The 27,746-nt window shown below is 28.5% G+C and overlaps 1 protein-coding gene across 3 annotated transcripts; it reads left to right on the top strand.

Annotated features, from left to right (window-relative positions):
* Nucleotides 1-29: 29 nt before the first annotated feature.
* Nucleotides 30-24,004, top strand: LOC122854969 (E3 ubiquitin-protein ligase listerin). 3 transcript variants are annotated; one of them, XM_044156014.1, is made up of 6 exons: nucleotides 30-49; nucleotides 4,078-4,138; nucleotides 4,220-4,411; nucleotides 4,479-9,047; nucleotides 23,610-23,777; nucleotides 23,843-24,004. In XM_044156014.1, exons 1-6 carry the CDS (start codon nucleotides 45-47, stop codon nucleotides 23,900-23,902), a joined length of 5,055 nt encoding a protein of 1,684 aa, XP_044011949.1. In that variant the 5' UTR covers nucleotides 30-44; the 3' UTR covers nucleotides 23,903-24,004. The 3 variants fall into 3 exon arrangements, with proteins under 3 accessions (XP_044011949.1, XP_044011952.1, XP_044011950.1); XM_044156017.1 differs by lacking the exon at nucleotides 30-49 and adding an exon at nucleotides 3,871-4,002; XM_044156015.1 differs by lacking the exon at nucleotides 30-49 and adding an exon at nucleotides 3,875-4,002 and having other exon boundaries at nucleotides 4,061-4,138.
* The last annotated feature ends 3,742 nt before the right edge of the window (nucleotides 24,005-27,746 follow it).

Below are 27,746 nucleotides of genomic sequence, written 5' to 3'. Positions count from 1 at the left end.
GCATTATACACATGATGTTTGTTAGAGTCAAGAAGACTAGATAAATGAAGTAATTACCAAATTTTTTCCAACTAAGTATATTGAGCCATTTTATTTGTTAAATAAATATATAAGATATCAAGGAGAAGCAGTGGCTAAGAAAAGATGTAGCTCGGAAATTAATGTTGCCAAACAATTATGTTTTAGGAAAGTAATGTTGCTTGAAACAGAATTTTTTTGGCAACTGTAGTTCCTTAGCTACATCTTTTCCTCAACTACTGCTTTTCCTTGGACAGTTTATTATTTATCAAATAAATAATATACATGTAATTTTCTTTGAAATAAATAAAAATGTTCAAGGAAACGCGTAGCTAAAGAAAAGATGTAGCTAAGGAATTAGGGTTGCCAAAGAATTATGTTTAAAAAAATTAATGTGGTTTAAAATATAATTCTTTGGCAACCTCAATTCCTTAGCTACATCTTTTTCTTAGCTACTGCTTTTCCTGGGACATTTGTATTTTTAAAAAATAAATTTACATGTATTTTATTCATAAAATGGAATTAAGGTTGCCAAAGAATTATATTTTAAGCAACATTATTTCCTTGAAACATAATTCTTTGGCAACCTCAATCCCTTAGCTACATCTTTTCCTTAGCTACTGCTTTTCCTTGGACATTTGAATTTTAAAAAAATAAATTTACATGTATTTTATTCATAAAATAAATAAAAATGTCCAAGGAAAAGCAGTAGCTAAGGAAAAGATGCGTGGCTAAGGAATTACAGTTGCTTAAAAAATAATTCCTTATACCCACTCCAGCAACTGTAATTCCTTAGCTCCATCTTTCCCTTAGCTACTGCTTGTTCTTGGGATTTTTATTTATTTAATAAATAAATGACATGTATTTATCGAATAAAAAAAAATTGTGGCATGAAGGTTCCACTAAAAAATCATAGAAGGCGCTGGGAACGCAGTGTAAGATACCTCAATGTATGAAACCACCGATGTAAGATACAGTATCTTACATGGTATCTTACCTACCCAACACTGGTTCTCTAGTCTTCATGGGTTTAATCATGGTAGAAATATACAGGTAGGTCCATGCGCATACGTTTTTTTAAGCCAATAAGAAGTGCTGACCACCGGTTGCCATATTGGTTAAAGTGGCGCGACTTTATTTAAATCATAAATTAAAATACATATTAAAGATGATCTTAATAAAAGATTAAAATAATAAAAATACATAAACACATGATTAATTATATAAAAAATAAAAAATAAAATACATATTAAGTTTTGTTACATATTTTTTTCAACTTATTTTTCTTTTTTTTTTTTTTTATCTTCTATAATTTGCTCATTAAAAACTCTGAGTCAAATGTACGTACAAGTATGTACCAAACATTGTATTGCATCCAGTGCAATATTTATATCGTTCTTGTTATCCAAACTTCTAGTTTGTTAACTAAATTTGTAAAAATTTCTTTTATTTTTTCAAATTGTTTTTTTGTGAAAAAGTAAAAGTTCAATTTCTAATTGTTTTGCAACATCTATAAATACGTAGAATTATCAAATAATATTTTTAAAGTTTTTATTTATGATTAATGTAACTTTTAAGCATGCCATACATAAATAATTAATAGTACAATAATAATAATATGACGGACACACAGATTTACACACATGCAAACAAGATGGCCGCCAATGAACTGCGCAGTAGATTTTTATTTTCGTCCGAGGCATGGACATACCTGTATATTTCTACCATGGGTTTAATCATATATGTTTTTTTAACATTACATATATGGGTTTAATACTTTCATACCGATATGAAAGTATTAAACCGGTATAATACCGGTATGAAAGTATGAAACTTAGGAACGCCCCTATCGCATCAAAATTGTCTACCACACCAGCACCCGCAGTCCAATTCACAGGGCATTACAATTTATGGCTTTTTTCCTCCACTGACGGCGTTTGTGGAGCTTTTGTATGTGAAATCTATATAAAAAAAATTTTACAAGCGCCATCACCGGCAAAAAAAAGCCCTAAATTGTAAAAAATTTGACCTGTGAATTGGACTGCCGTATTCACAGGGCATTACAATTTCGGGCTTTTTTCATCCACCGGTGGCGCTTGTAGCGCTTTTATATGTAAAATCTATATAAAAAAAAATTTTAGAAGCGCCATCAGTGGCAAAAAAAAGTCCTAAATTGTATAAAATTTGCCCTGTGAATATGGGTGCTGCATAAAACTCTCGACTGTCAAATTTTTTGTTGATATATTAATAGATGTATTACAGAATAAAAAAATAATATGAACAATATTTGATTATAAAAACAACAACAGCACCCGTATTCAGAGGATGTTCTCATTAGGGCGTTTTTTTTCCGATGGTGGCGTTTGTGGAGCTTTTCTATGTGAAATCTATATAAAAAGTTCACAAGCGCCGCCATCGGAAAAAAAAAGCCCTAATGAGAACATCCTCTGAATACGGGTGCAGAATTCATTTAGCCAAAAAAATTAACATGCAGGCAACATCCTTTCTTTAGCTAATATTTTTCCTATAGCTTTTCATTAATTTAAATAAACAAAAAGCTATGGAAAAAATATTAGCTAAAGAAAGGATGTTGCCTGCATGTTAATTTTTTTGGCTAAATGAATTCTGTAAAAATTAACATGTAAACAACTTCCTTTCCTTAGCTACCATCACCGGCAAAAAAAAGCTCTAAATTGTATAAAATTTGCCCTGCAGTCCAATTCACAGGGCATTACAATTTAAGGCTTTTTTCACCACTCACGGCGCTTGTGAAGCTTTTGTATGGAAAATCTATATAAAAAAAATTTTTACAAGCGCTATCAGCGGCAAAAAAAGCCCTAAATTGTAAAAAATTTGCCCTGTGAATTGGACTGGTTGTATTTGCTTTGGTTATTGCGAACTCTTGTTTCATTAAGTTCCGACTCTACAATGATGAACCATAAATCAAGTTTGTCTCTGTAAAAATTTGGAATGCTTGATTTACCAACTGAACACACGAACTTTTCATCGAGAATGTCTGCAAGTACGGATTTTTGTCCTACATTGAAAGCTGGTATTTTTTCATTGTCGCTTTCTTTGTCATCATTATCACCTTGGTTTTCAAGCTAATTCAAGTACTCCAAGAATGGATTGAGTTGATCATGGTTTATTTCATATGTTCATAGTGCCAGCACTGCTCCATTATAATTTCAAATATTTGAATGGGTTTTTCTCATAGCTAGTTTTCGATTCATCAAGTTGTCTTTTTGTTGGCCCAGACCGAGGCCCTCGGCCAGCAGTCCAATTCACAGGGCATTACAATTTAGGGCTTTTTTCCTCTACTGGCGGCGCTTGTAGAGCTTTTGTATGTGAAATCTATATAAAAAAAATTTGACAAGCGCCACCACCGGCAAAAAAAAGCCCTAAATTGTAAAAAATTTGCCTTGTGAATTGTACTGCAGCTATTGAATGCTCCCTTGATAACCACACCACAATTTATTACTAATTAATTACCAGTAACTAGAGAATTATAAATTGGTTATAATAAATATTATGCAATATTAGTTTGCATAATAACAATTGTTTAAATCATTTATTTATAATAATAATGAAACGTAAAGCTTGAAATTATAAACAACATGAAAAAACTTATATTTGTTAAATTTTATATATCAAAATTTCCCTGACTATTATATATGAAACAAAATCCCTCAGAACTGTATTATTACTACAATGTAATGTACTTCATGTAAGAAACCAAGCCATGTAAACTACTGTAATTTACACGGTATCTTACTGGCGTCAACTGTCAAGTATCTGGCAACCCTGGTTCCATTCTCAATTCGAGATTTCGAGTTGTGGCAACGCTGGTACAAATGTGCAATGTGTAGTCTTTAATCTTTATACTTTACAGTTTACATATATATATACTGCTTATAGTTTATAATCTCAATTCCCAATATTGAAAAAAACATTTAATTGCGTTGTTGATTGAATCACTTGAAAGTATGTTTATAATTACTTTTAAAAAACTAAATTAACTATAATTATTGTTAAAAAATAGTAAGTTTGTGCTTACAGTGACAATCCTATTTCCATCATGGGGAAAAACAAATCCCAAAGGACTAAAAATAATACCAAGGTAATAAATTTTCTACCTAAACTTATCGAATTTTTATCGTATTATCAATCATATTAATCAACTCAAAATTCTGATTTTCAGCCATCAAATAGCAGCCGAAGTGCAGAACTTCTTAGCAAAGCAATGTCAAACGTTGTTGGTTTTTCAGTTCCTAAAGATTGTGATTACGTTCAAAGACTTTCTATAGGCAATCTAAATGACATTGACATTGACCAAAGTTTTCAGCTTGTATTAAAAAAAATGACTAAAAAAGATGCAACAACTAAGTTTAAAGTAAGCTAAAATAAAACACAAATGACCATCGAAAACAAATAATGAAAATATTTATCCATTCATTTAGGCTCTTCAGGAGTTTTCCCAAATGTGTAATGAGTCAAGTATTGAAATAGTTGAGTCAATCTTACCATTTTGGCCAAGGCACTATTTAGCATTATCCGTTGATCTTGAGCATCGTGTACGTGAAGCAGCTCAACTAGCTCATGCATCGCTTGTCAAACGGGCTGGTAGAAATATTGCAATATATTTAAAACGAATTGCTGGCGTATGGTTTACATCTCAATTTGATACATATCCATTAACAGCTTCAGCTGCAATGAACTCCTTTAACGATACATTTCCAGATAAAAAATTAAACGATGCAATAATTTATTGTCAAAATGAAATATTGTCATATATACGTGACAACATAATTGTACAAACACCTCAAACAATGAACACAAACAAATTACTAACGCCTGAAGAACTTGAAACAAAGTATCAACGTATTTTAATATGTAGTCTTCAGAGTTATTCTTACTATCATAAGAGAATACCACCTCAACAAATTGAAAAAACAATGCACATTCATCAACAAATAATAAGTAATACAAAATTTTGGAAACTATCGAAACATGAAAATACACTTATTAAAACTGCATTCTTTAACGTCTTATCATCAATAATTAATACTGCAACGAGTTTAATAAACGATGAAAAAAAAAGAGCAATGACTTCAATAATGAATTGTCTTGATGATTCAGATCCTGGTATATTGTCAGCTGTCTGGGAATGTATTGTTATTGCAATTGATAAAATAAATGATTGGCATAATTCAGTCAGTACGGAGAAATTGGTACTACCAAAATTATGGAGAGTACTCAAAAATGGTGGACAAGGTTGTGCAAGTGTTGTTTATCCGAGTTTATTGCCGTTACTAAGTCAATTTCACAAATTCAATAGTGATGATAAAAAAAATTGTTATTATAATTTTTTTGATAATATGAAAATTGGATTTTCACAAAAGACAGTACAAATGAGTCGTTCAGAAATATTTTCGATAACAAAATCATTCGTTGAATGTTTTAGGTATACAGTGTTATTAAATAACGACGATCTCGATTTTTGTAGTGGGTTATTGCAAAATCAACTAATGCCTTTGATTGAATCTTGTATGTTGGAATACTCGAAAAACAAAAAAATCATGTTCCACGAGGTGACACAACTTGTTAGATATTGGAGTAAAAATCGTGAAAATAAAAAATACCAATCTTACCAAAAATTGGTTGAGTTATTTTGGATTCAACTTGAGAAAATTTTCTTCAAATTAAGTGATAGTACGATGAATAATAACGATGAAATTCAGATTTCGAACATTTTTCATGCTAAAATTGAATTACTTACGAGCTTGCAATATACTCCGGTTCAATCGCGCCATGGTCGTCATGTTCAATTTGCTGATTGTGATGATTTTATTAATAGAAAAGAAATAGTTGAAATAATATCGAACAATAATGATGAAGCATTCGATAATGAACTTGTTCAATTAGTGTCAAAAGTGTGCATTAACTTTTTGAATAATATTGAAAATGAAAACTCGAGGAAACGTATTGATTATCTAAACCAACTTACATTAACGTTTGAAAGTGAAAAACTATTTATTGAGATGACAAAAGGAAATGAAAGTTTATTTGAATTTTATAACAAAAACTTGAAAAATTGGTTGGCTGAAAAAAAATTTGATTCAAATTCTGTTGTACAGTTGACATTTATGTTGTATAGTTACATGACTGATTATGAAAAAAAAATGATTCTTGATTCCTTAAATGATTTCGATGATGACAATATTTTAAGTGAAGCTCTCACAGTGTGTCTTGTTAATAAAAATCGTAAAGATTATCAGATAAATAATTGGTTGAAGCAACAACAAGTAACTGATTATCTTATTAAAGTATCGAAAAAAATCTGTGATAAAAATGAGACTGAAAAATCACTCGATGTTGGTTTGATTATTTTGGCATTCAGATCTATAAACAGTAAGGTAAGTGTGAATCAGGAAGCAATTGATGGAATAGCATCAGTGTTTTGTGAAAAATTAAATAATCACGATGAATTAGTAGACAATCCAATGGTCGATTTAGTTTTGCAATTGCTCGAGCTCACTTGGACGCATCAAGACTGTACAAGTGGTTCACTGAAGCTGTTAAGAAGTCTATTTGGTTTGACTTTACATGACAATATATCGTTATCTGTAAAGAAAAAAACACGTGAAAATTGGAAGTCTGGTTTGAAAAAAATAAATAAAAAATTATTATCAGATAAATTACTCGATTTTCAAAGTGAATGCATTAGTATATTATTCAAGAAATTATACTCATCAAGCAATGCAAATGTCGATGACATGGTCGATATTGTTTTCGACTTTATCGAATCATCATGCTATTATGATTATTATTCAGCTCTGAGCATGATGATTCAATTTAATTTATCGCAAAAACATATATTTACAGAATGGATACCACAAGTTGCTGATTTAATACTTTACGGTGAAATATTATCGGGTTATTTTCATCTTTCAAATCCAATTCGTAGTTTACCGGTGGACAAACCAATGACATACATTATCTCTGAAAAAGAAGTGATTCCTGATAAAACTGAATCTTGTCTTCAGTGGGCCTTGCTTAATGTAAAACTCTTAATTAAATTGCTGGTTAAGCTGGCCGACCATCATGTTGCCGAGGACTCTAGTGACAAGGGTTATCTTGCCGATTTACACCACATCATCAACAGCATCTTATTAATCGTGAGTCTCAGTGATTTATATGGCAACCACTATAAATCAGCAAAGAATTATGATTCTATTAAGAAATTGAATGAATTATTAAATGTCGATTGCATTGAACTTCGTAAAAAAGTACCAAAATTTATATGGGGTAACGTGTTGAACGAATCAAAAAAAGTGGATGATTTTTGGATTGAATTTGGTAGTATATTCAATCAATTTTTAAGGCATTATTATCTCGATGACAAACATTTGTTAGAGATAAAACTAAATAGTGATGGTAAATTGAGGAAATTCTTGGAACTCGATAATAATTTATTAACACTAGCACATCATATCAATGCTGTTGTATTGGCGAGAAATCTTGTTGGCGGTAGACAACATGATATTCTGTGCCGAGATGTACTCATCAAAATAATAAAACGATGTCAGAATAATAATTTTCTGTTAGTTAATGCAAACAGTGGAATTGACGTTGACAATGTATCTTGGGAAGACTTTTATTTGCCTTTAGAAGTCATCAGGTTGTTTACACAATTTGTCAAGACAGCACCAACTGTTATGAATTCAACTCTTTGGGATGCTGTGTGTGTTTATCTTGCATCTTGGCAGTTTTCAGTTAATAAATCGAAACATAATCATCATGATTTGAAGGTACAATGCTTCATCGTTGCTGTGAGTAATATGTTTTGTGAGGTACAAAGTTTAATGAATCGCCACGAGAAAAATACAATCTGCGAGTTACCACCAACTCTTCTATCTGAATGGAATGATGTATTCGCTGAGGATATTCACCGTGGTATTGTAACTACATGGATGTATTATGCTGATTTATACAATAAAAAAAATGACTATCTTATGCCAATTGTCATGCTAAACTATCTTGGAAATGCTGTTAAATTACTTAATGGTAATTTATTCTTTAAGACAGACAGTGGAAATACTTCACCCGAAGTAACCAGCAATGAGTTAATTAAATTTTCGTTTAAACTGTCTTCATCATCTGTACCAAGTCTTCAATTGTCATCGTATTTTATGCTTAATAGAATGATCCCGAAGCTCGTTGAGCTGGATAAAAATTCAATGGACAAGGATAATTTTGATTCAAAAACATTGATTATATCAAATTTCAAAGATTCATTGAAAAGTACACAGAATATTGTTGATGCAATGTTGAGTGGTCTTAAGCTTTGCGATAATATCAGTTGTACAATTCAATCATATACTGATTCGTATACTTATACACTAGCTTATCTCCTCGTCTGGGCAAATGTACTAGAAATTTGTAGTCACGCACATGCTGATTTACGTTATCAATATGCTGAAAAACTCAAAGATGATTTTTTTCCATCGCTGTTGAACAATATATTCCGTTTAATGCCAGCTGAAATATTACAGGAGACAAAGAGTCGTCTTCCAATTCCGCATCTAAGTGATATATTTAAAAATCCTCCAGTACTCAATTTCAATCAGAGTTTGAGTGATTTGAAAATCGATCATATTGCATGTTGGATTTATGTCAATTGTTTGAGGTTCTTACCAGTTGCCGTTAGACAGTGGTGGAGCACTCTCGACCCAAAAGCTAGCAGTGTTGTTGAAAAGATAACAATGCTTTATGTTACTCCAATTTTATGCCAAGAAGAATTGTTGAAGAAACGTATCGAAGTTCCCAATATGGTGATAAAGGTTCATCCAAGTGCCCGTGAAGTTATCGCACTTTATCAAATGGATGATACTAGGCTGGAATTGAACATGGTATTGCCAGTTAATTATCCACTCGGACCTGTTTCTGTTGAACCTGGACAGTATGCCTGTGGTGCTGCTAATTGGAAGAATTGTCATATGCAACTTTCAATATTTCTTACTCATCAGGTAAATGCTTTTTAAGATTGTGGCCGGGAAATTTATTGGTTATTTTTTTTTTCGTTGGGTAGTGGAAAAAAATATTTTCCCTGTATTCAATCCTACTTAAAGTTATAAGTCTGGTTTTTTACCGTTATTTTACTTTGATTTTTTACCGAAAAGAGGTGGTGCCACCGACTTGCGAATTTTCTGTAAAAACTATTAAAAGAAGTCAACAAATGGTGAAATAGATTTCTAAAATTCATGCAATTGAAAGGTTTGTACAAATTCTGGTCTCAATTTTCAAAAACACTAGTGAGCTTACCGGGTAATAAGCGTAATAAGTCTCATAAGTCGGTGATCCGTAACCTCATCATTTTTAATTTATTTAATATCTTTCTAATTATTAAAATTCTTAAAAAAGTTATTAATAAAAATATGAGGTAACGCCTATAGCTTGGGTGTTGAAGTTGTCAATTTTGACAGTAAATATCTCAAAAAAACCACACAATAAAAATTAGAAAAAATTTGACCATGTAGATAATTATTTTATTTAAAGAGGTTATGCAGCTAACCTTGTTATTTTAAAATATAATAAGAATGTTTTGAAATGCTGTAAACAGTTAGATTTTTTTATTCTGAATACGATGGTATAATTATTCTCTTATGTTGATCGGTTGAATTTTTTGTAATCAATTATTAAAGACGTTATTTAAGGTTGTTTTTAAATGAAATTCCCGTAATTTAATTTTCGATTTTTTTTTTTTTAATGTTTAAGGGAGTTCGAACGAAAAAAGTACAAACAAGAAATGTGACCTAGTGGGCCCCTCAATGCTATAGTAAAAATTTATAAAATTTTATGCGGCACCTTTCACTTTTTTCTGCGTAGACGGTCCTGTTTTCCACCAATACATGTGCGGTTGTGTGTATCTACATGCACACAAACGTATTTTGTTACCTCCACTCCTTCACTCTTTGACTTTTTTTTTTTTTTTAAACAATGATTGTTTAACTTTCTAGCAGATAACTTGAATTTTTTTTTTTTCTATAATTATTCTAAGATTTTAAAGTTTCATACAGATAGTTTTTTATTTAGGTCTGAATTTAAGAACACGGTAAAAATTTGATATATGTTGTTTTTTTTTTAACATTTTTCGACTTTCCCGTAAACGTACACGTTAAAAGTTGTTGACTTTAAACATTAATAACTATTTTACTGGCAGGTATAGACTTCTGAAATTTTGGCATAAGATGGATAACTTTCATTTTTATTAAGGTTTACATTTAAGATGGATTTCATAAACCTACTCTAAAAATTTAATAAAAAGTTAAATAGAATCGAGTGTTGTTCGAACTCCCTTAATATAAACAATAAAAATGATGAATTAAATAAATTACAATTTGTTACAAACAAGAAAGCGTTTTCAATGAATTAATTTTTTTGAAGATTTTTCAATGAAAGAGTTTTCAATGAAGAATTTTTTTAATGATTCAATCGACGACGCTTCATCTGTAGACTCTCCTATATTTTTTTGAAGTTTTTTGGTCGTTTACTTTTTTTTTTATTAAACAAAATGTAGTGTCAGAATTTGTTTTTGCAAGATATTTTTTGAACCGCCGAACCGAATTAGTTGATGTTAAATGAAATTTATTTTTTTTTTTTCCCAAATGCAATTACCATAATTATTTTCAATTTTTGGGCCTTATTAGATTTAATATTCCCATTTTTCGATAGGGCCCAATTTCAAATATTGACAGATCGATTCCGGCAATGTTTCAATCGATTACGCGTCATCTGTAGACTTTCCGTTATTTTTTTGAAATTTTTCGGTCATTTATTTTTTTTTTTATTAAACAACAGAAATAAACAACATTAGAAAATAAAACAAAACAAAAAAAATAGTCATTTATTTTACAATAAAATGAAAAAACAAATCAAACAACAAGAAAAAAAATAAAAAATCCTACGGAACACTAAGGGTGCACCTTGGGGGACTTGACTATATTTTTTTTTTAATTGTATCTCTATTAATTATTGATTCTAAATATTTTTTTTTCTAGTTATTTAATAATCGTTGATTTAACAATGCGATATAATCAAAACTCTATACATTTATAATTTTCTCTTATTAAACATTTCTATGGCTTTACATAACCGATATATTGTAATTCATTATATATATATTTATACCATTCTAAAATTCGATGTTTTATAATTCTGTGTTATAATTCTGCAAATCTATACATTTCAGATTCGAACTTTTTGCACTTCGATCATTTTTCTATACTCCAGTATGTCGGTAATGTAACTATCGTAGGGCTTAAATGATAACTAAAATGATAATATTTTTGAACTTAGTGGGACATGTTGAAATCTGTACTGATTTTAGGCGCGAAGTATACTCTATATGATTGAGATACAATTGAATTTATTTTTTTACAACAATTTAAAGACAATGTAATTCACTATGATTCAAATTCAACATAAAACCGGATGAATTGATGTTCATGATAATTATAAAAAATGAATATATGACTCAATGATTTTATTTTTGTATTGAAGTTAATTGCTTTATAATTTGATTTGTTGTATAAATTTAAAAAAAAACAAGGACGCACATTGGCTTAGAATAAGATGAGGCTAAAAAATTATGTGGTGAAATTTCCTTAGCCACTGATTGTCTTTGGTATTTTTTTATGTTATTTAACAAAGAAAATACATGTAATTTATTTTTTTTAAAACAAACATGTCCAAGGAAAAGTAGTAGCTCAGGAATTAATGTAGCCAGAAAAATTATGTGGTAAGCAACATTCCTTAGCTCCATTTTTGCTTTAGCTACAGACATTTTCTTGGACATTTTTATTGAAAAAAAAAAAAAAAAAATAACATGTATTTTATTTATTAAATAAATAAATAAATATTATACCAAGGACAAGCAGTAGCTAGAAAAAAATGTAGCTAAGGAAAAGCAGTAGGCAACATTTTTGATTAAAAAAAAAATAAATTACATATATTTTATTTAATCAAAAATTAAAAATACCAAAGACAAGCAGTAGCTAAGAAAAATATTGGCAATTTAAAAATCAACAGAAAAGAGGATTAATTTTGCTGATATTTATTCATCAGAATATAGAATTGATGATAAAACTGCTGATGATTGAGACAATGATGATGATTATAAGCTAAAACATAAATTATCCTCATTTTTTAGTAGCAAAAAATTAGAAAGTGACTCAAATGACTATTCATTCAATTTGGATTATAAAAAAAATTAATTTGATATTTCACTTTTGGATTTTGATGGAATGATAAGGTTTAGGTATTCATCAGTTGCAGAAAATCGTCTTAATAAAAAGCAGAACTAAAAGAAATATGGGAAGAATATAAAAATATAAAAATGAAAAATACATATCTTTATAAAAGATGCAAAGATATTTTGGCTAAATTAAAAATCATATAAAATAATATTCAATAAAATATTCAACATATTGTCGAATGAAAAGTAAAAAATGATTTTGAGGAAAAAAAAATTTTTTACATCAAAAAAATTGATAATTTAGAAAAAGAATATGCAAAATTTCATGATATTCATGAAGCTAATAATCAAGAAAATATATAACCTTGGTAATAATTGTTTTCTAAAGTTAAATGATGAAAAAATTTAATATTTATTGAATAAACAAGAAAAGAAAAAAAGCTACAACTTGCTGAAATAAAAATTAAATTTTTTGAAAAAAAAAAAAAAATTAATTATATTATAAGTGAAAAAATTAAATATTATGAAAATATATTTGGTGAAAATTTAACGATGACTAAATATGAAAATTTATTGGAATCTAAAAATCTAAGAATTGATAGGCTTGATGAACGAGATAATGATTTTTTTAAATGTCAAAATAATTTCCATTGGACTGTTCCTGTAAGTTGTTAAATATACTAATTAGAAAATAATTTTATAAATATTTATTTGAGCTTCATTCTAAGTATTAACACAAGTTGATGAGTACTTGAATGTTAGCAATTTGATACGTTAAAATTATCATCAAAAATAAAAAATATTGATGATGAAAATTTAAAAAAAAGAAAATTAATTTTTGATCAACGAAAAAAAAGAGTAATTATTTAAGAGTAATAATTTAAGAAAAATAAATAATAAAATTCAACAAGAATTATTTCTTCTGGTAAATCCAAAATCATGAGAAAATCAATATACATCAATGTATATTCATCAAATTAAATTAATGATTTAAAGCTGAAAATTAAAGAAATTGTAAATACATTAAGGGAGTACTTCTGCGATAATCGAAATAGAAAGTTTAGGAAAAAGCATAGTGTTAATTGCAACAAAAAGTCTATATCGGAGCCCGTAATTTTTGCCTGATACTGTACAAATTTCAGCCAATCACGGCCAAGTTGTGTTCGGGAAAACGCTCGGATAGATGTGTACTTGTGTTTGTGTGAATCTATGATGCTTGTTGTGACAGCTGTTTATTTAGTTGTAAATTAAGGTTATCAATATTGGAATATGCATTTATTTATTCATTTAATTTTTTAAAATAATTAATTTGTTTAAAAATAATTGGAAATTTTAATTCCATAAAATTATAGTTTGTTATTCTTTTAGATGTTTGTATGTATATGTGTGATATATAAAATAAGTGGAGAGTTGCGCGCGACGCATCATTGCTACTCGGATACACTCGGCCTCACGTTCATGTCAAATATTAATAAATTTTGCAAACTTTAATTAACAATATCTCTGATTCTAGAAAGTTCAAGCGTTTAATTTTTTTTCAAAATTTCCTAAATTATATCAATTTTGACATATTAATTTTTTATGAAATTTGTAAGAACCGTTTTTTGATTGTCATTAAACTTACCCATAATATATAAAATAATATCGAAGCAATATAACTACTTAATGCACAAAACAAATATAATATGTCATTGGTATTATAATTTTCATAATTCATTTGCATCACGTTCAATCATTTTTTGACATATTCCAATCATATTCCAAGACTTTCAATTTCGTCATTTGATAAATTATTGTAATCAACAACTTTGACAGAAATTGATATATTTTAAAAATTAATTTAAACATCCAGTTGTCAGTCAATTTATTTTATTTCAAATGAAAAAGAAAAAAAAAATTTAAAACAAAATCCAATCAATTAACAAAGACACAAACACTTATTTTGTAAATAAAAAAATAATTTGATAAATATTAAATGATAAATTAAACTTGATTAAATATTAAAATCATTTAAATATAATTTTTTTTAGTAAAAAAAACAGCGTAGACACAAGCTACACAAAACATTGTTCCTTGAAAAATAAAAAAAATAAATATCAATAAATTATAATTAGATTTGTGATTGTTAATTAATAATATATAGTAAATTAATATATTTATTTTTAACATACGTTTAAATAATTTCCATGAGGATAACTGTCTGCTTCAGCATCCCAAAGACAACGATTGCCCATTTTAACACCACACTCTTTGCTCACCAATAACAACATTAACTATAAATTTATATTGTTTATAATTAAGCTCTAAAATAATAATAATAAATATCTAATTAATTATTAATATATATATATATATATATACCACATATTAATTATTTATTGGACAATATTATAATCAATATAAATTACTAAGAAAAAGAAGTAACTAAAGAAAAGATAGAGCTAAGCAAATAATGTTGCTTATTACATAATTTTTTTGGCAACATTAATTCCTGAGCTTCATCTTTTCCTTAGCTACTGCTTGTCCTTGGTATTTTGTTATTTATTAACTAAATAAAAATGTCTAAGGACAAGCAGTACTAAGAAATTATGTGGTGAGCAACATTAATTCCTTAGCTCCATCTTTTCCTTAGCTACTGGTTTTCCTTGGTATTTCATTTATTTATTTGCCAAATAAAATTATTAAAATTTATTTTGATAAATTAAAATACCAAGGAAAAGCAGTAGCTAAGGAAATAATGTTGCTTATCATCTAATTTTTCTGGCTACATTAATTCCTTAGCCACATCTTTTCCTTAGATAGTGCTTGTCCTTGATATTTTTTTTTATTAAAATCAGTTGAAGTAATTTTATTTAAAATAAATAAAATAATTACCAAGGAAAAGATAATAGTTATACTTACATTGATTATTCAATAAATTTTACTTGCCACAACTATTCAAAATATAACAGTTAAATATAAACAAAACTTATCAAAAGTTGGAAATAATATTTAAATGTTTTTTTGTATTTTAGTCTTAGTTTTGTATTCTATATTTACCATAAGATTATTTTTGTAGTAGGTAAAAAAGATTTCTAAGTCGACTGTATTTTCGCTTTTACCATCACATTATCGACTGAAAACACTGAACTTGCACTGTCGAACTTTTTGCACTTCGGCACACTTGTATTTCTATATTTTTCTAATTCTATGTATTTTATTTTCTAAGTTTTTCCATTTCGATAAATAAATAATTACTAAATTTAGAAAACCTAGCCATTGACAATTCTGAACTATGCATAATCTATTACTTTACATTTTATGTTTTTTCATATTCGGTTTTTATCAAATACATATCATTTGCAATATATTAAAAATAAAATTTTACAAATAGTCCGTAAGACATAGGCAAAAACAGTATGTGACACTGGCAATATCCAAATTCAGCCCCGTGGCACTCCCACGGTGAGGGACGTGACTTATCGTCCATTCTGGCTTCTATGACCATCCGGAGTCATTTTTATTTTTTGACTTGTTTCGTCTAGTTCGGCCAAGTTCAAAATAATGAACTTAGAAAAAAAAATAAATTTTACAAAAAAAAACCAAGTGTTTTTTTTTATATTTACATTTTTTTACTTAGCTGTAATTGTAGCGAAACAATCAATATCTACATTATTTCACTAGCAAAATTTTTTACTTAGCTAGATGTTTTACTAAGCTGTAATTGTAACAAAACAATCAATATCTACATTATTTCACTAGCAAAATTTTTTACTTAGCTACATTGTTTACTTAGCTACATTTTTTACTTAGCTAGATTTTTTACTTAGCTAGATTTTGAACTTAGCTGTAATTGTAACAAAACAATCCATATCTACATTATTTTACCAGCAATATTTTTTTCTTAGCTAGATATTTTACTTAGCTAGATTTTTTACGTAGCTAGATTTTATACTTAGCTGTAATTGTAACAAAACAATCAATATCTACATTATTTTACCAGCAATATTTTTTTCTTAGCTAGATATTTTACTTAGCCAGATTTTGTACTTAGCTGTAATTTTAGCTCAACAATCAAAATCTACATTATTTTACTTAGCTTCATCTTTTCTTTAGCTAGATTTTTTACTTAGCTACATTTTTTCTTTAGCAACATCTTTTCCTTAGCTAGATTTTTTACTTAGGGGTGCCACGGGGCTGAATTTGGGTACAGCCGTCTCTAGGACCCAGAACACGTTGCACCTATTTCCAATCATTTTTATTGTCTGCCGTCCACAGGTAAGCCAGGTAAAAAATCGATAATTTAATACTTTTAATTTTATTATATTAAGTTAATTTTAAAATTCCAATCAAATAAGTTATCATCCGGTCGAGATATTAATTTTTGAAAATTGAAAAAAACATGAATTATAGCGTAAGTCTAAACTGATTGGCGAGCTAGGTTAATTTTCTTTAATGTATTTTAAATATAAAAAAAAAAAATCCAATCAAAAAAAAAATCATTAAAAGGGTTAAAAAAATTATTAAAAATTAAATTGAATTGTAGAGTAATGCGGGGGCTGAGCGGTATGGGGAATACAGAGGGGCGTGAAAATAATAGAGTGATGGGAGTTTTTTATCTTTTTTTTCTCTATAGTTGTCCTCTTCTAATATAAACTCCAAGCTGACTGCCAAACTCCCCACCACTCTATTATTTTCACGCTCAGCCCCCGCATTACTACCTTATTTTTGCATTTGCATACGACTATGGCAGCTTCACATGAAAGCAACAACAAGCGCCTTCATATTTTTCTATCGCGACAAACATTTCTTGTCGGCGAATCGTTATTGTGGGACCCGCAATAACTCCCGCAATACGGGACCAAGAATAGCACTCCTGGTTTGTGTGTATGCGTGTGCGACTTAAAACTTTTTTTTTTTATTTAAATATTATTAAACAGTATCCTATCGATACCAAAATATTAATATCAAGAGACTCGGTAGAGTCTCGCCTCAATTTTTAAAAAGCGAGACTCTTTACCGGGTATAAGTATTTCAAGTCAGTGGTCCGTGACTTCGTCGTTTTTAATTTATCAAATGGCGTTCTAATTATTTGTTAAAAAAAAAAATAAAAATAGTTTCACTATGTATATCGATGCCTCTCTTTCCAATAAGCCTACTCTCGATTTTTTCCAACAAATAATAAAAAAGATATAAGAGTCAGTAAAAACCAGGTATTAAATCTTACTAAAAAATAAATTTTCAAGCTGAAATGTCTAATTTCTTCGGATACGTTGCGCATACCCCGCATACCCGCTATCCCTCTGATTTTCTATATATGTGTGTATGCAGCCGCATTCGTTAGTTATTTATCATTGATGGTATAGCAAAATTTGTTTCTTTTTCCTTTTATTCAAAGCGTACATATATAGTATATATATATACACGTTTAAATTTTTATATTTCAGAAAATTAGTATTCGATTATTATTTATTATTTATTATGGTATTCACGGTCAATTTAAAGTAGACGAATTACAAATATAATTTATTATTAATTTAAACAAAATAAGTGAAATAAAAACAAAACATAAATTTACAATTAATGTCGCCAAAAAGCTTCAATTTTTAAATACCTGTTTATTCATCATACCTTTAATAATCAAAAGACGTAAAATATCCAAAAGAATGTCAAAATTTTGAAGTATAAAGTTGAATAGTTTGCTGGATAAAAAAAAATTTTTTTAAAAATTAGGCGCTATTTCGATACATGGTATAATAATAATATAATAAATAATAAAAACTGCAGCGCCTAATTTTTTTTAAAATTTTTTTTTATCCAGCAAATTATTCAACTTTATTCACGACATTCTTTTGGATATTTTACGTCTTTTGATTATTAAAGGTATGATGAATAGACTGGTATTTAAAAATTGAGGCTTTTTGGCGACATTAATTGTAAATTTATGTTTTGTTTTTATTGATAATATTATGATAATATTATCAATATTATATCGTAATTAACATTATTATTATTATAAATATTATTATTCATAAAATTATTGTTATTATTATTTTATTAAATTAATTATGAATAGACTGGTATTTAAAAATTGAGGCTTTTTGGCGACATTAATTGTAAATTTATGTTTTGTTTTTATTGATAATATTATGATAATATTATCAATATTATATCGTAATTAACATTATTATTATTATAAATATTATTATTCATAAAATTATTGTTATTATTATTTTATTAAATTAATTATATATTATCAATATTTATATATGAATGGTATTGTCAATATCAATATGATTCTTATTATTATTATGAGTATTATATCGATATTATTATTATTATTATTATTATTATTATCGATGATATTTTTGAAATCATTGTTATTTTATTCATACTATGGTTATATATATATATATGGTTAAATATACATATACTCAAGAAAAAAAAAAAAAAGGGGGTAACAACCTTTGATAAAGGAAAAAGGGCGTATGTCCAAGGATTTACGCTTTTTTTCCGTTATCAAAATAATTTTTAATAAAAGATGACGGCCGTATTTCCAATTTTATTTGAAATTTATTTAATGGCAGGATTTTCTAAATTATTAATTGTTTACTGATAATTATAAATAATTTATTATTTATAAAAAAAACATGAAAATAATTACAAATCTTCATCTTTTATTAAAAATGATTTCGATAATGTAAAAAAAGGCATAAGTCCCTGAACATACGCCCTTTATCCTTTATAGAAAGTTGTTACGCCTTTCTTCCTTTTTTTTCAACCTTAAAATTAGATGAAAAACCCGAAAATTTATAAATTTGCGTTTACGCCCTTTTTCTTTCAATAGAAAAAAAAATTCCCAAAAATGGCACTTACGCCCTTTTTCCATTAATGTGACGATATTAATAATAAAATTTATAATAATAATATTCGAAATATAAACACTAATAATTATTAATATTTATATTTGAATATTATTGTCAGTATTATTATTATTATTATTATTATTATTATTATTATTATTATTATGATTATTATTATTCCGCGAGATATCCAGCGTGACATGCAACTACTCCGAAAGCAGTTTCACTACCCTCGCGCGTGCTCGCAACACGCTAATTTTTTTTTTAAACAGAAATAATAACGAAAAAGTCAAAAATTAGATGTGGCAACGTATGGCATGTTCAAACACACACACACGCGCAGTCCCATATATTGTATACGGATCGCAAGCTTTTTACAGTGCAGCCCAATCTCTGTTTTGTCTGTGACGCCAGAAGCGTCCCGCAACTTCCGCAATGAATTTGTGCATTTGTGCATTACTTCTTTAAGGGGTGTCCAACGACAGTTTTAGAATATCGTGGTGGGGATAAGTCCTATCTCTTATACATTAAAAAAAGTACGGTGCCGAACCCAAGAAAATGAAATCTTTTTTTTTCAATCGGTCATAAAACATGATTTTTACGATATAAGACTTTATTTCATAATTACAAAATGTTTATTGACATATTTTATCAGGTTTTTGGTAGTATGTGTGTCTTTAATCCATCTGGATAGACACATACATAATACCATAGCCAAAAAACATGGGACAGCACGACAAATAAAAGAAAGGAAACGACCGCTGATGATAGAAAATTTAATAAATAAAAATTGAATTCGTCGTAAGATCCTAAGACAAAAATGATCTATGAGGGCTTTCAAAATCCGAATTATAAAGAACTACAAAGTGATAAAAAAAACATCCCTATCCCTATGTGTTGAAGTTGTCAACTTTGACATCAATTATCTTAAAAAAAACACTCACGAAAATTTTTAAAAAACTTATCAAAATAGATAATTATTCTGACTTTCATTTGAGACCAAAAAATCACGAATACACACGGAAAAAAATTTACATTTTTTTTTAATAGAATAGCATAGCAATTTTTGCGTTGTGTTACAGTAAGCTGGTACCATAAGAGCATCATATTAAAAATCGAGATGGAACATAGTAATTTTCATTGAAGAACGCCACCTATACTGGCCATGCGACCTTCCTCGGTGTAACATAGTAATTTTTGAAATGGTCAAACGCAAAATTTGCTTTGTTTATAAACGCTCAAAAAAAATATTATAAATAAATATTTTTCTTTGTTTTTTTTTTTTTACAATAAATACGTAGACTTAAAAAATCGGCCAGGCTCAGGATTTGAACTCTGTACCTTTCGAGTACAAACCCTACTCGGCATCCGTTGCGCCACGATAACGCACGTGAAAAAAAAAATTTATTTGTTTTACATCAACAATCGGAAAATAAGCAAAGTCACGCCTGCGCAGTCGACTAAAAAGTGGGGGCAGTTGACATTTCTGAGTCCGTCATCAATTTTGCTATGCCCCATCGTAATTTTAAATATGTTGCTTTGTATTTGTTAGTGACACCTACAGGAATTCCAAGAAAGTTATTAAAATTACTATGCTACATTGTAAATTTTCAGAGGATCATTTTAATTTTTTCCACAATAACAGAGTAAGTTTTATAAATATACAAAAAAAAAAAAAATATTTTTTGCTATGCTACATTGTAATTTTGAGGCTGGATTATTTTAAATTTTAAATTTGGTTTCTGTAAAAATTTCTTTTTGCGTTGTAATTTTTTCATCGGGAAATAGCAAAAAAAAAAACATGAGAAATTGCTATGCTACATTTTAATTTTTCAAGACTACTATTGTTTTTTTTCGTTAAAATGATATTAAATATTTCAATAGTCAAAAGATAGTTCTTTGGTAATGTGGCAGCATAGTAAAATTTGGTGAAAATTTTTCTCCGTGCAATAACGGGAAATATCTTTTACCTTCGACCTTAAAAAGTAAGACCAAAAAAAGACCTGGTAACGTTTGTTGGGGCGTGTGGCCCGCGTTACCCGTTGAAAATTAAAAATTTTCAATACTCCGGCTAGGGCCATGATTATTTCAAATTATTGCTGAAATATAATTTAATGGTTTATCAACAATAACATTACTCGAATCAAGGCTTTTTTTGGAGCCTCATAAACATTTTATTTCAACTCTATGATGACATTTTTTGGTCCGTTTTTTTGATTTTTTTTTCGGCGAGTCATAACTTTTGTTATAATCAAGATAGGAAGTTCGTATTAGGCTCAAATTATGCGCCTTAAAAAAATCTAGTGACGGCATTCGGGTTTTTTTTTTCTCTCAATAACAGTTTTCGAGCAAAAAAATTAAATATCCGAATTTTTTGTCAAATTTTGAAGTTTTTTTTTTTTTTCTCAAAAACTATTATAGATAGGGGAAAAAACCCATTATGCGGGCGATAGAGTTTTTTGAGACGCATAATATAAGCCTTATACGAAGTCTCTCTATTGATTTCGCGTTGAGTTATTCATTGCGCCGTTTTTCAGTTTTTTTTCGGCGAGCCATAACTTTTGTTATAATCAAGATAGAGAGTTCGTATTAGGCTCAAATTATGCGCCTCAAAAAAATCTAGTAACGGCATTAGGGGTTTTTTTCTCTCTCATCAACGGTTTTCGAGAAAACCAATTAAATATCGGAATTTTTTTTTTCGATTTTATAGTTTTTTTTTTTTTTTTCAAAAAACTATTATAAATGGAAAGGGATTTTGCAAAGCGGGCGATAGAGTTTTCTGAGACACATAAATTGAGCCTAATACGAAGTCTCTATTATGATTTTGCGTCGAGTTATTTATTGCGCCGTTTTTATAACTTGTAAAATTTTCACATAAAAACGTATGTACTATTTTAAGTTACATAAATAATAATTTAAGAATAATGAAATATAAAACAGAAAAAATTTACGAACAAAAAACCTTTGGTGATAAATACTCTCTGATGGATAGTTTAGACACCACAAATTTTTAAGTAAGAAAAAAAATTTTTTCAAAATTTACATTTTAATTTTTTGATTAAAAACTATTATCAATAGAGCAAAAAACCTATTACGCGGGCGATAGAGTTTTTTAATGCGCTTCTTTTGAGCCTAGTACGAAGTCTCTCGGTTACTTAGTTCGTAAGTTATGAGCGTTTTTTTTTTTTCGCCGATGAATTCAAGACTGCGGCTGAGCCTATGGCTCCTAGCCTCCGTAAAAAAAATCTGCGAATTCACATTTCTAGAATCAACCTTAATATAACAATCAATAAAATTCATAAAAAATAATAAATGTCGACATTTATGTGGATCTCTTATTTTTGATATTTATTTTATGAGATAATTAAATGCTATTCAAAGTAAGGATAACTTTCTTTTTATTTTATTATTTTTTAAATCTGTTCAGAATGTAATCAAGTTTACTTTTCAAATTGATACTATACTATGTATTTTAATTATATATTAAACATTACTGTGAATTTTTGTGATTACCAAAAAAGAGAAATCTTGTGTAATCATAGGTATAATCTTGTATGTAATACTAATATGTAATTCCCCCTCGGATTATTTGTTAATTAATGGATTTTACAATTTTACATTGCACATTGGGCACGATTTTGCCCTGGTAGAAATTTACCGGTAAAATCGACTTAATATCGAGATAACGTATTTAACCTGAAAATGTTTCCCTATATGCTTACACATGTTATCTCGATATTAAGTCGGGCCCGACGTCGATTCGACGGAGCATTTCTACCAGGGTGACCTAGAGAATTTCTCAAATAGGAGACTCGGAAACGTTCACAATAACTTACATGCATGCACACAAATTTATCATATATACGTGTAAACCATGGAGTAAACTGAATGTTTCTGAGTCTCCCACTTTGAGAGACTGTGAATGAGGGGCTGTTTTTACAGGAATGCTTTACGACAGTCCATTTAAATATATGTATTATATAGTCCAATGAAAAGCTACACTTTCCACCGGAGTTTATTCTCCGGGTCTTTAGTCTCTTTGGTTATGTATCATACAAGAAGACTAGTATTTCAATATATAATACCATTGACCATCAACAAAACTAATGATATGTTGAAAATGTAAAAAAAAAAAAAAAAAAAATTTTTTTTTTTTCGTATAGTTAATTATTTATATTGTTGTGGACTCAATCAATTTTATGTGATTGAATTTTTTTTTTTTTTCCTACACTAAATATCTAAACGGGACCGAACCGAGAACTTTTGGGGCCGGAGGCGAGCGCGTTATCCGATTGACCGCGAGATCGAATATAGAAATCGAAAATTAATTCTGATACATAAAGAACTTTGGAATTGACAGAAATATTAATTTTTTTCTTCGAATAATAACTTGGCTGATATCGCACGTCCGAGATGTGACATCCCAATATCAGTTGACTTTCCAGAAAATTTAAGCAATATATAAATTAATCTTAGTGATTTTTTCGTTACAGAATGGATCGATTTGGGATGGTCTCATGATGTGGAAGAAAAATCTCGATAAAAAATTCGCCGGTGTTGAAGAATGTTACATTTGTTTCAGTATATTTCACATTAATACTTATCAAATACCAAAACTTTCTTGTCACACGTGTCGTAAAAAGTTCCATGCTCCATGTTTGGTAAGTTACTTGATTAAAAAATAACGGCATCAATAAATTGAATAATCAATATGTTTTTTTTTCAGTACAAATGGTTCAGCACAAGTCAAAAGTCAACATGTCCTATTTGCAGAAATATTTTTTGATCGTTTTTCATTAAGATTTAAGTTATTTTGTAATAATAAAACTTGTAATTTTTGAGGAACATTCAAAGCAAACATGCGATAATAAAATATCTATAAAATTTATCCAATAAATAGTTAAAATATTCACAATTAAACTGTGTAAATAAAAAATCCCAGGTAATCCTTTCATTCTTCTGGAAGTTTTTGCGAAAGGAAAGTTCATTAAATAACTTTAAAAGAATCGTAGAGACTTCATATGAAAATTCTGAAATAATTTTATAATCAATACCATCAAGTCCAGGGCTAGATTTTAAATTGAGTTTATACTATGTTGATATCTTTGTTCAACCCGTAAAATATAATCAAGGTGAAGAAGTTTATTACTGAAAATACAATGGCCCCGAGACTAAAGTCTCGGGTCTTTGTATATTACTAATTGTCTCACATATTATTGTCAACTCAGCGCATTTTTTCAATCATGGCCACATTATTACAAAATATCATACACTCAGTGTTATACTTTTAATAACTGATTTACAAATTCTATCATTGATGTGTATTATTGAATACTGCAATATTTAACCCACTTCCCAGATATTATTTACAAGCTACTATACAGAATGTATATTATAACATTCTTTCTCTCTTTAAAAAAAATTTTTACATGCAAAAAATAAAAATTATGATGGTTCAACAATACATATAACATTACAGAATATGTCATATTACGACATAATCCGCCAAATTTTTATGTCAGTTTATGGCATAATATGACGGTATATGGAAAATTCTATTATTACAATAAATAATAATAAAAAATTAATTATTCAAATTTTAATTATTGGAAGGTTTTATCAATTTATTTATTTATCAATTTTTTTTTTCATTTATCTACAATTTTTTTTTTTATTTAATATAACTATTAAATTATAATTTTACAACAAATTTTGTAATAATATCAGAATTACCAATATGTAACAAAAACAAACTGAATGATAACAATTTTTCTTTAAAACTTACAAAATTGTGTGATAATCGACATTAGTCCCTTAGCCATTCGCTAAATGTATTTTAATCTATTTTTACAAATCGAGCTAAGAAAAAAATGTAGCTAAGAAATTAATGCAGACAACCAGACAATATTTTTAGTTTAGACAATATTTTTAACTTTTTTCCGCCATTTCTCCAACCTAAAATTTAATCCAACTTTTTTCCACTCCACCTAAAAATTTATCGGAATTTCTCGCCAGCGCGGATTTCGAAATATTTTTTTGGCACTCTCTTTCTATGTCATTCCAGCTATGCCCAGAATAGAGCTCTCTCTATCAGATTCAGGGTAACAAACTCATAAAGTTGTGCAGCAGTCCAATTCACAGGGCATTACAATTTAGGGCTTTTTTCCTCCACTGGCGGCGCTTGTGAAGATTTTGTATGTGAAATCTATATAAAAAAAATTTTAAAAGCGCTATCAACGGCAAAAAAAAGCCCTAAATTGTAAAAAATTTGCCCTGTGAATTGGACTGCTGCTGCTGAAATTTTCAGTGATAGAAAAAAGTTAACAAAAAATATAAAAAATACTAATAGCTTCTTAATGCAGCTAAAATGAATTATGTCAAAATTTATTCAAAAAATATGTATTAATTACTCAAAAACTGTAATTGAAATTCGAAATTTTTTTTTTTCGAATTTGGTGTACCTGGTCATCTCTAAAGATAGGACTAAGATTTTAAACCACGCCCCTGATGACACTCTGATGACATCTTAACTTTTCCCGTAAAAATCATTGTAATAACTTCAAGACTCAATCACCATTTTAATTTCATAGAGTTGTCACCTGAAATTAAAATGCGATTTTTAGTTTCACGTTGTAGCTAGCCCAGTGATTTTTGAATTGTCCATCCCGAGTGGAAAATGAGATCCAGGCAGTCCGATTCTGATCCGAATCGGATTCAGTATGGCTAAGGTAATCCGGATCCGGGTTTCCTGACCCTTTTCGGATCGGCTATGGCTGAGGCTAACCGGATCTGGCTATTCTTACTATTTCCTGATCCGAATTGGATCCCGATTGCCAGACTTGAATCGAAGTGTGATTTTTTTTTCAAAGTCAACATCCGTGTTCAGTCAGGTTTGACTAAGGTAAGCCGGATCCGGGCTTCTTGACTCTTTTCGGATCTGAATCGGATCTGGGTAACCGGACTTTAATCGGAGTTTATTTTTTTTCAAAGTTATCTCCAGGTTCGCTCAGGTTCGGCTAAGGTAAGCCGGATCCGGGTTCCCTGGCTCTTTTCGGATCCGGGATGCCGGACTATAATCAGAGTTTATTTTTTAGGGAATTTTAATTTCCTATTGTTTTCGCTTTTCTTCTGGACCCCCCCCCCCCCAACTATGGTAGACACCCCCCCAAAAAATTTTCTAAGTCCCTTAATCTTAACCAATACAATATATATGGAAAATATAAAGAAAAATATAGGAAAGTCACTGAATATAAAGAAAAAAAAGCTAAATATGGGAAAATATCAGTGAATATAAAGAAAAATATAGAAAAGTGACTGAATATAAAGAAAAAAACGATAAATATGGGAAAATATCAGTAAATATAAAGGAGAATATAGGAAAATATCAAAGAAAAATCGGTAAATATAAAGGAAAATATAGAAAAGTGACTGAATATAAAGAAAAAAACGATAAATAAGGGAACATATCAATTATGCCCAAAAAAAATTTCTAAGTCCCTTAATTAATCTAAACAAGATGAATATGGAAAATAAAGAAAAATATAGAAAAATAAAGAATATATAAACGAATAAACGAAAATATAGAAAAATCACTGAATATAAAGAAAAATACGATAATTATAGGAAAATATTAGAAAAATATGAGTAAACAAAAAAGAAAAGTATAGCAAAATATCATGGAAAAATCATATTTAACAACAAGATTTTTCAACAAAAAGATTTAAAAAAAATTATTAACATGATAAATTATTAAATAAAAACAAAACATAAATTTACAATTAATGTCGCCAAAAAGCCTCAATTTTTAAATACCTGTCTATTCATCATACCTTTAATAATCAAAAGACGTAAAATATCCAAAAGAATGTCAAAATTTTGAAGTATAAAGTTGAATAATTTGCTGGATAAAAAAAAATTTAAAAAAAAATTAGGCGCTGCAGTTTTTATTATTCATTATATTATTATTATATCATGTATCGAAATAGCGCCTAATTTTTTAAAAAATTTTTTTTTATCCAGCAAATTATTCAACTTTATACTTCAAAATTTTGACATTCTTTTGGATATTTTACGTCTTTTGATTATTAAAGGTATGATGAATAGACAGGTATTTAAAAATTGAGGCTTTTTGGCGACATTAATTGTAAATTTATGTTTTGTTTTTATTTCACTTATTTTGTTTAAATTAATAATAAATTATATTTGTAATTCGTCTACTTTAAATTGACCGTGAATACCATAATAAATAATAAATAATAATCGAATACTAATTTTCTGGAATATAAAAATTTAAACGTGTATATATACTATATATGTACGCTTTGAATAAAAGGAAAAAGAAACAAATTCTGCTATACCATCAATGATAAATAACTAACACATGCGGCTGCATACACACATATATAAAAAAATTCAGGAGTAGGGATAGGCGCGGGGTATGCGCAACGTATCCGAAGAAATTAGACATTTCAGCTTGAAAATTTATTTTTTAGTAAGATTTAATACCTGGCTTTTACAGACTCTTATATCTTTTTTATTATTTGTTGGAAAAAATCGAGAGTAGGCTTATTGGAAAGAGAGGCATCGATATACATAGTGAAACTATTTTTATTTTTTTTTTTTAACAAATA

The sequence above is a fragment of the Aphidius gifuensis genome, linkage group LG4, assembly GCF_014905175.1.
Source record: "Aphidius gifuensis isolate YNYX2018 linkage group LG4, ASM1490517v1, whole genome shotgun sequence".
Taxonomy (NCBI): domain Eukaryota; kingdom Metazoa; phylum Arthropoda; class Insecta; order Hymenoptera; family Braconidae; genus Aphidius; species Aphidius gifuensis.
Note: the sequence above shows the minus strand (reverse complement) of the source record. Positions and strands in the feature narration are given on the sequence as shown.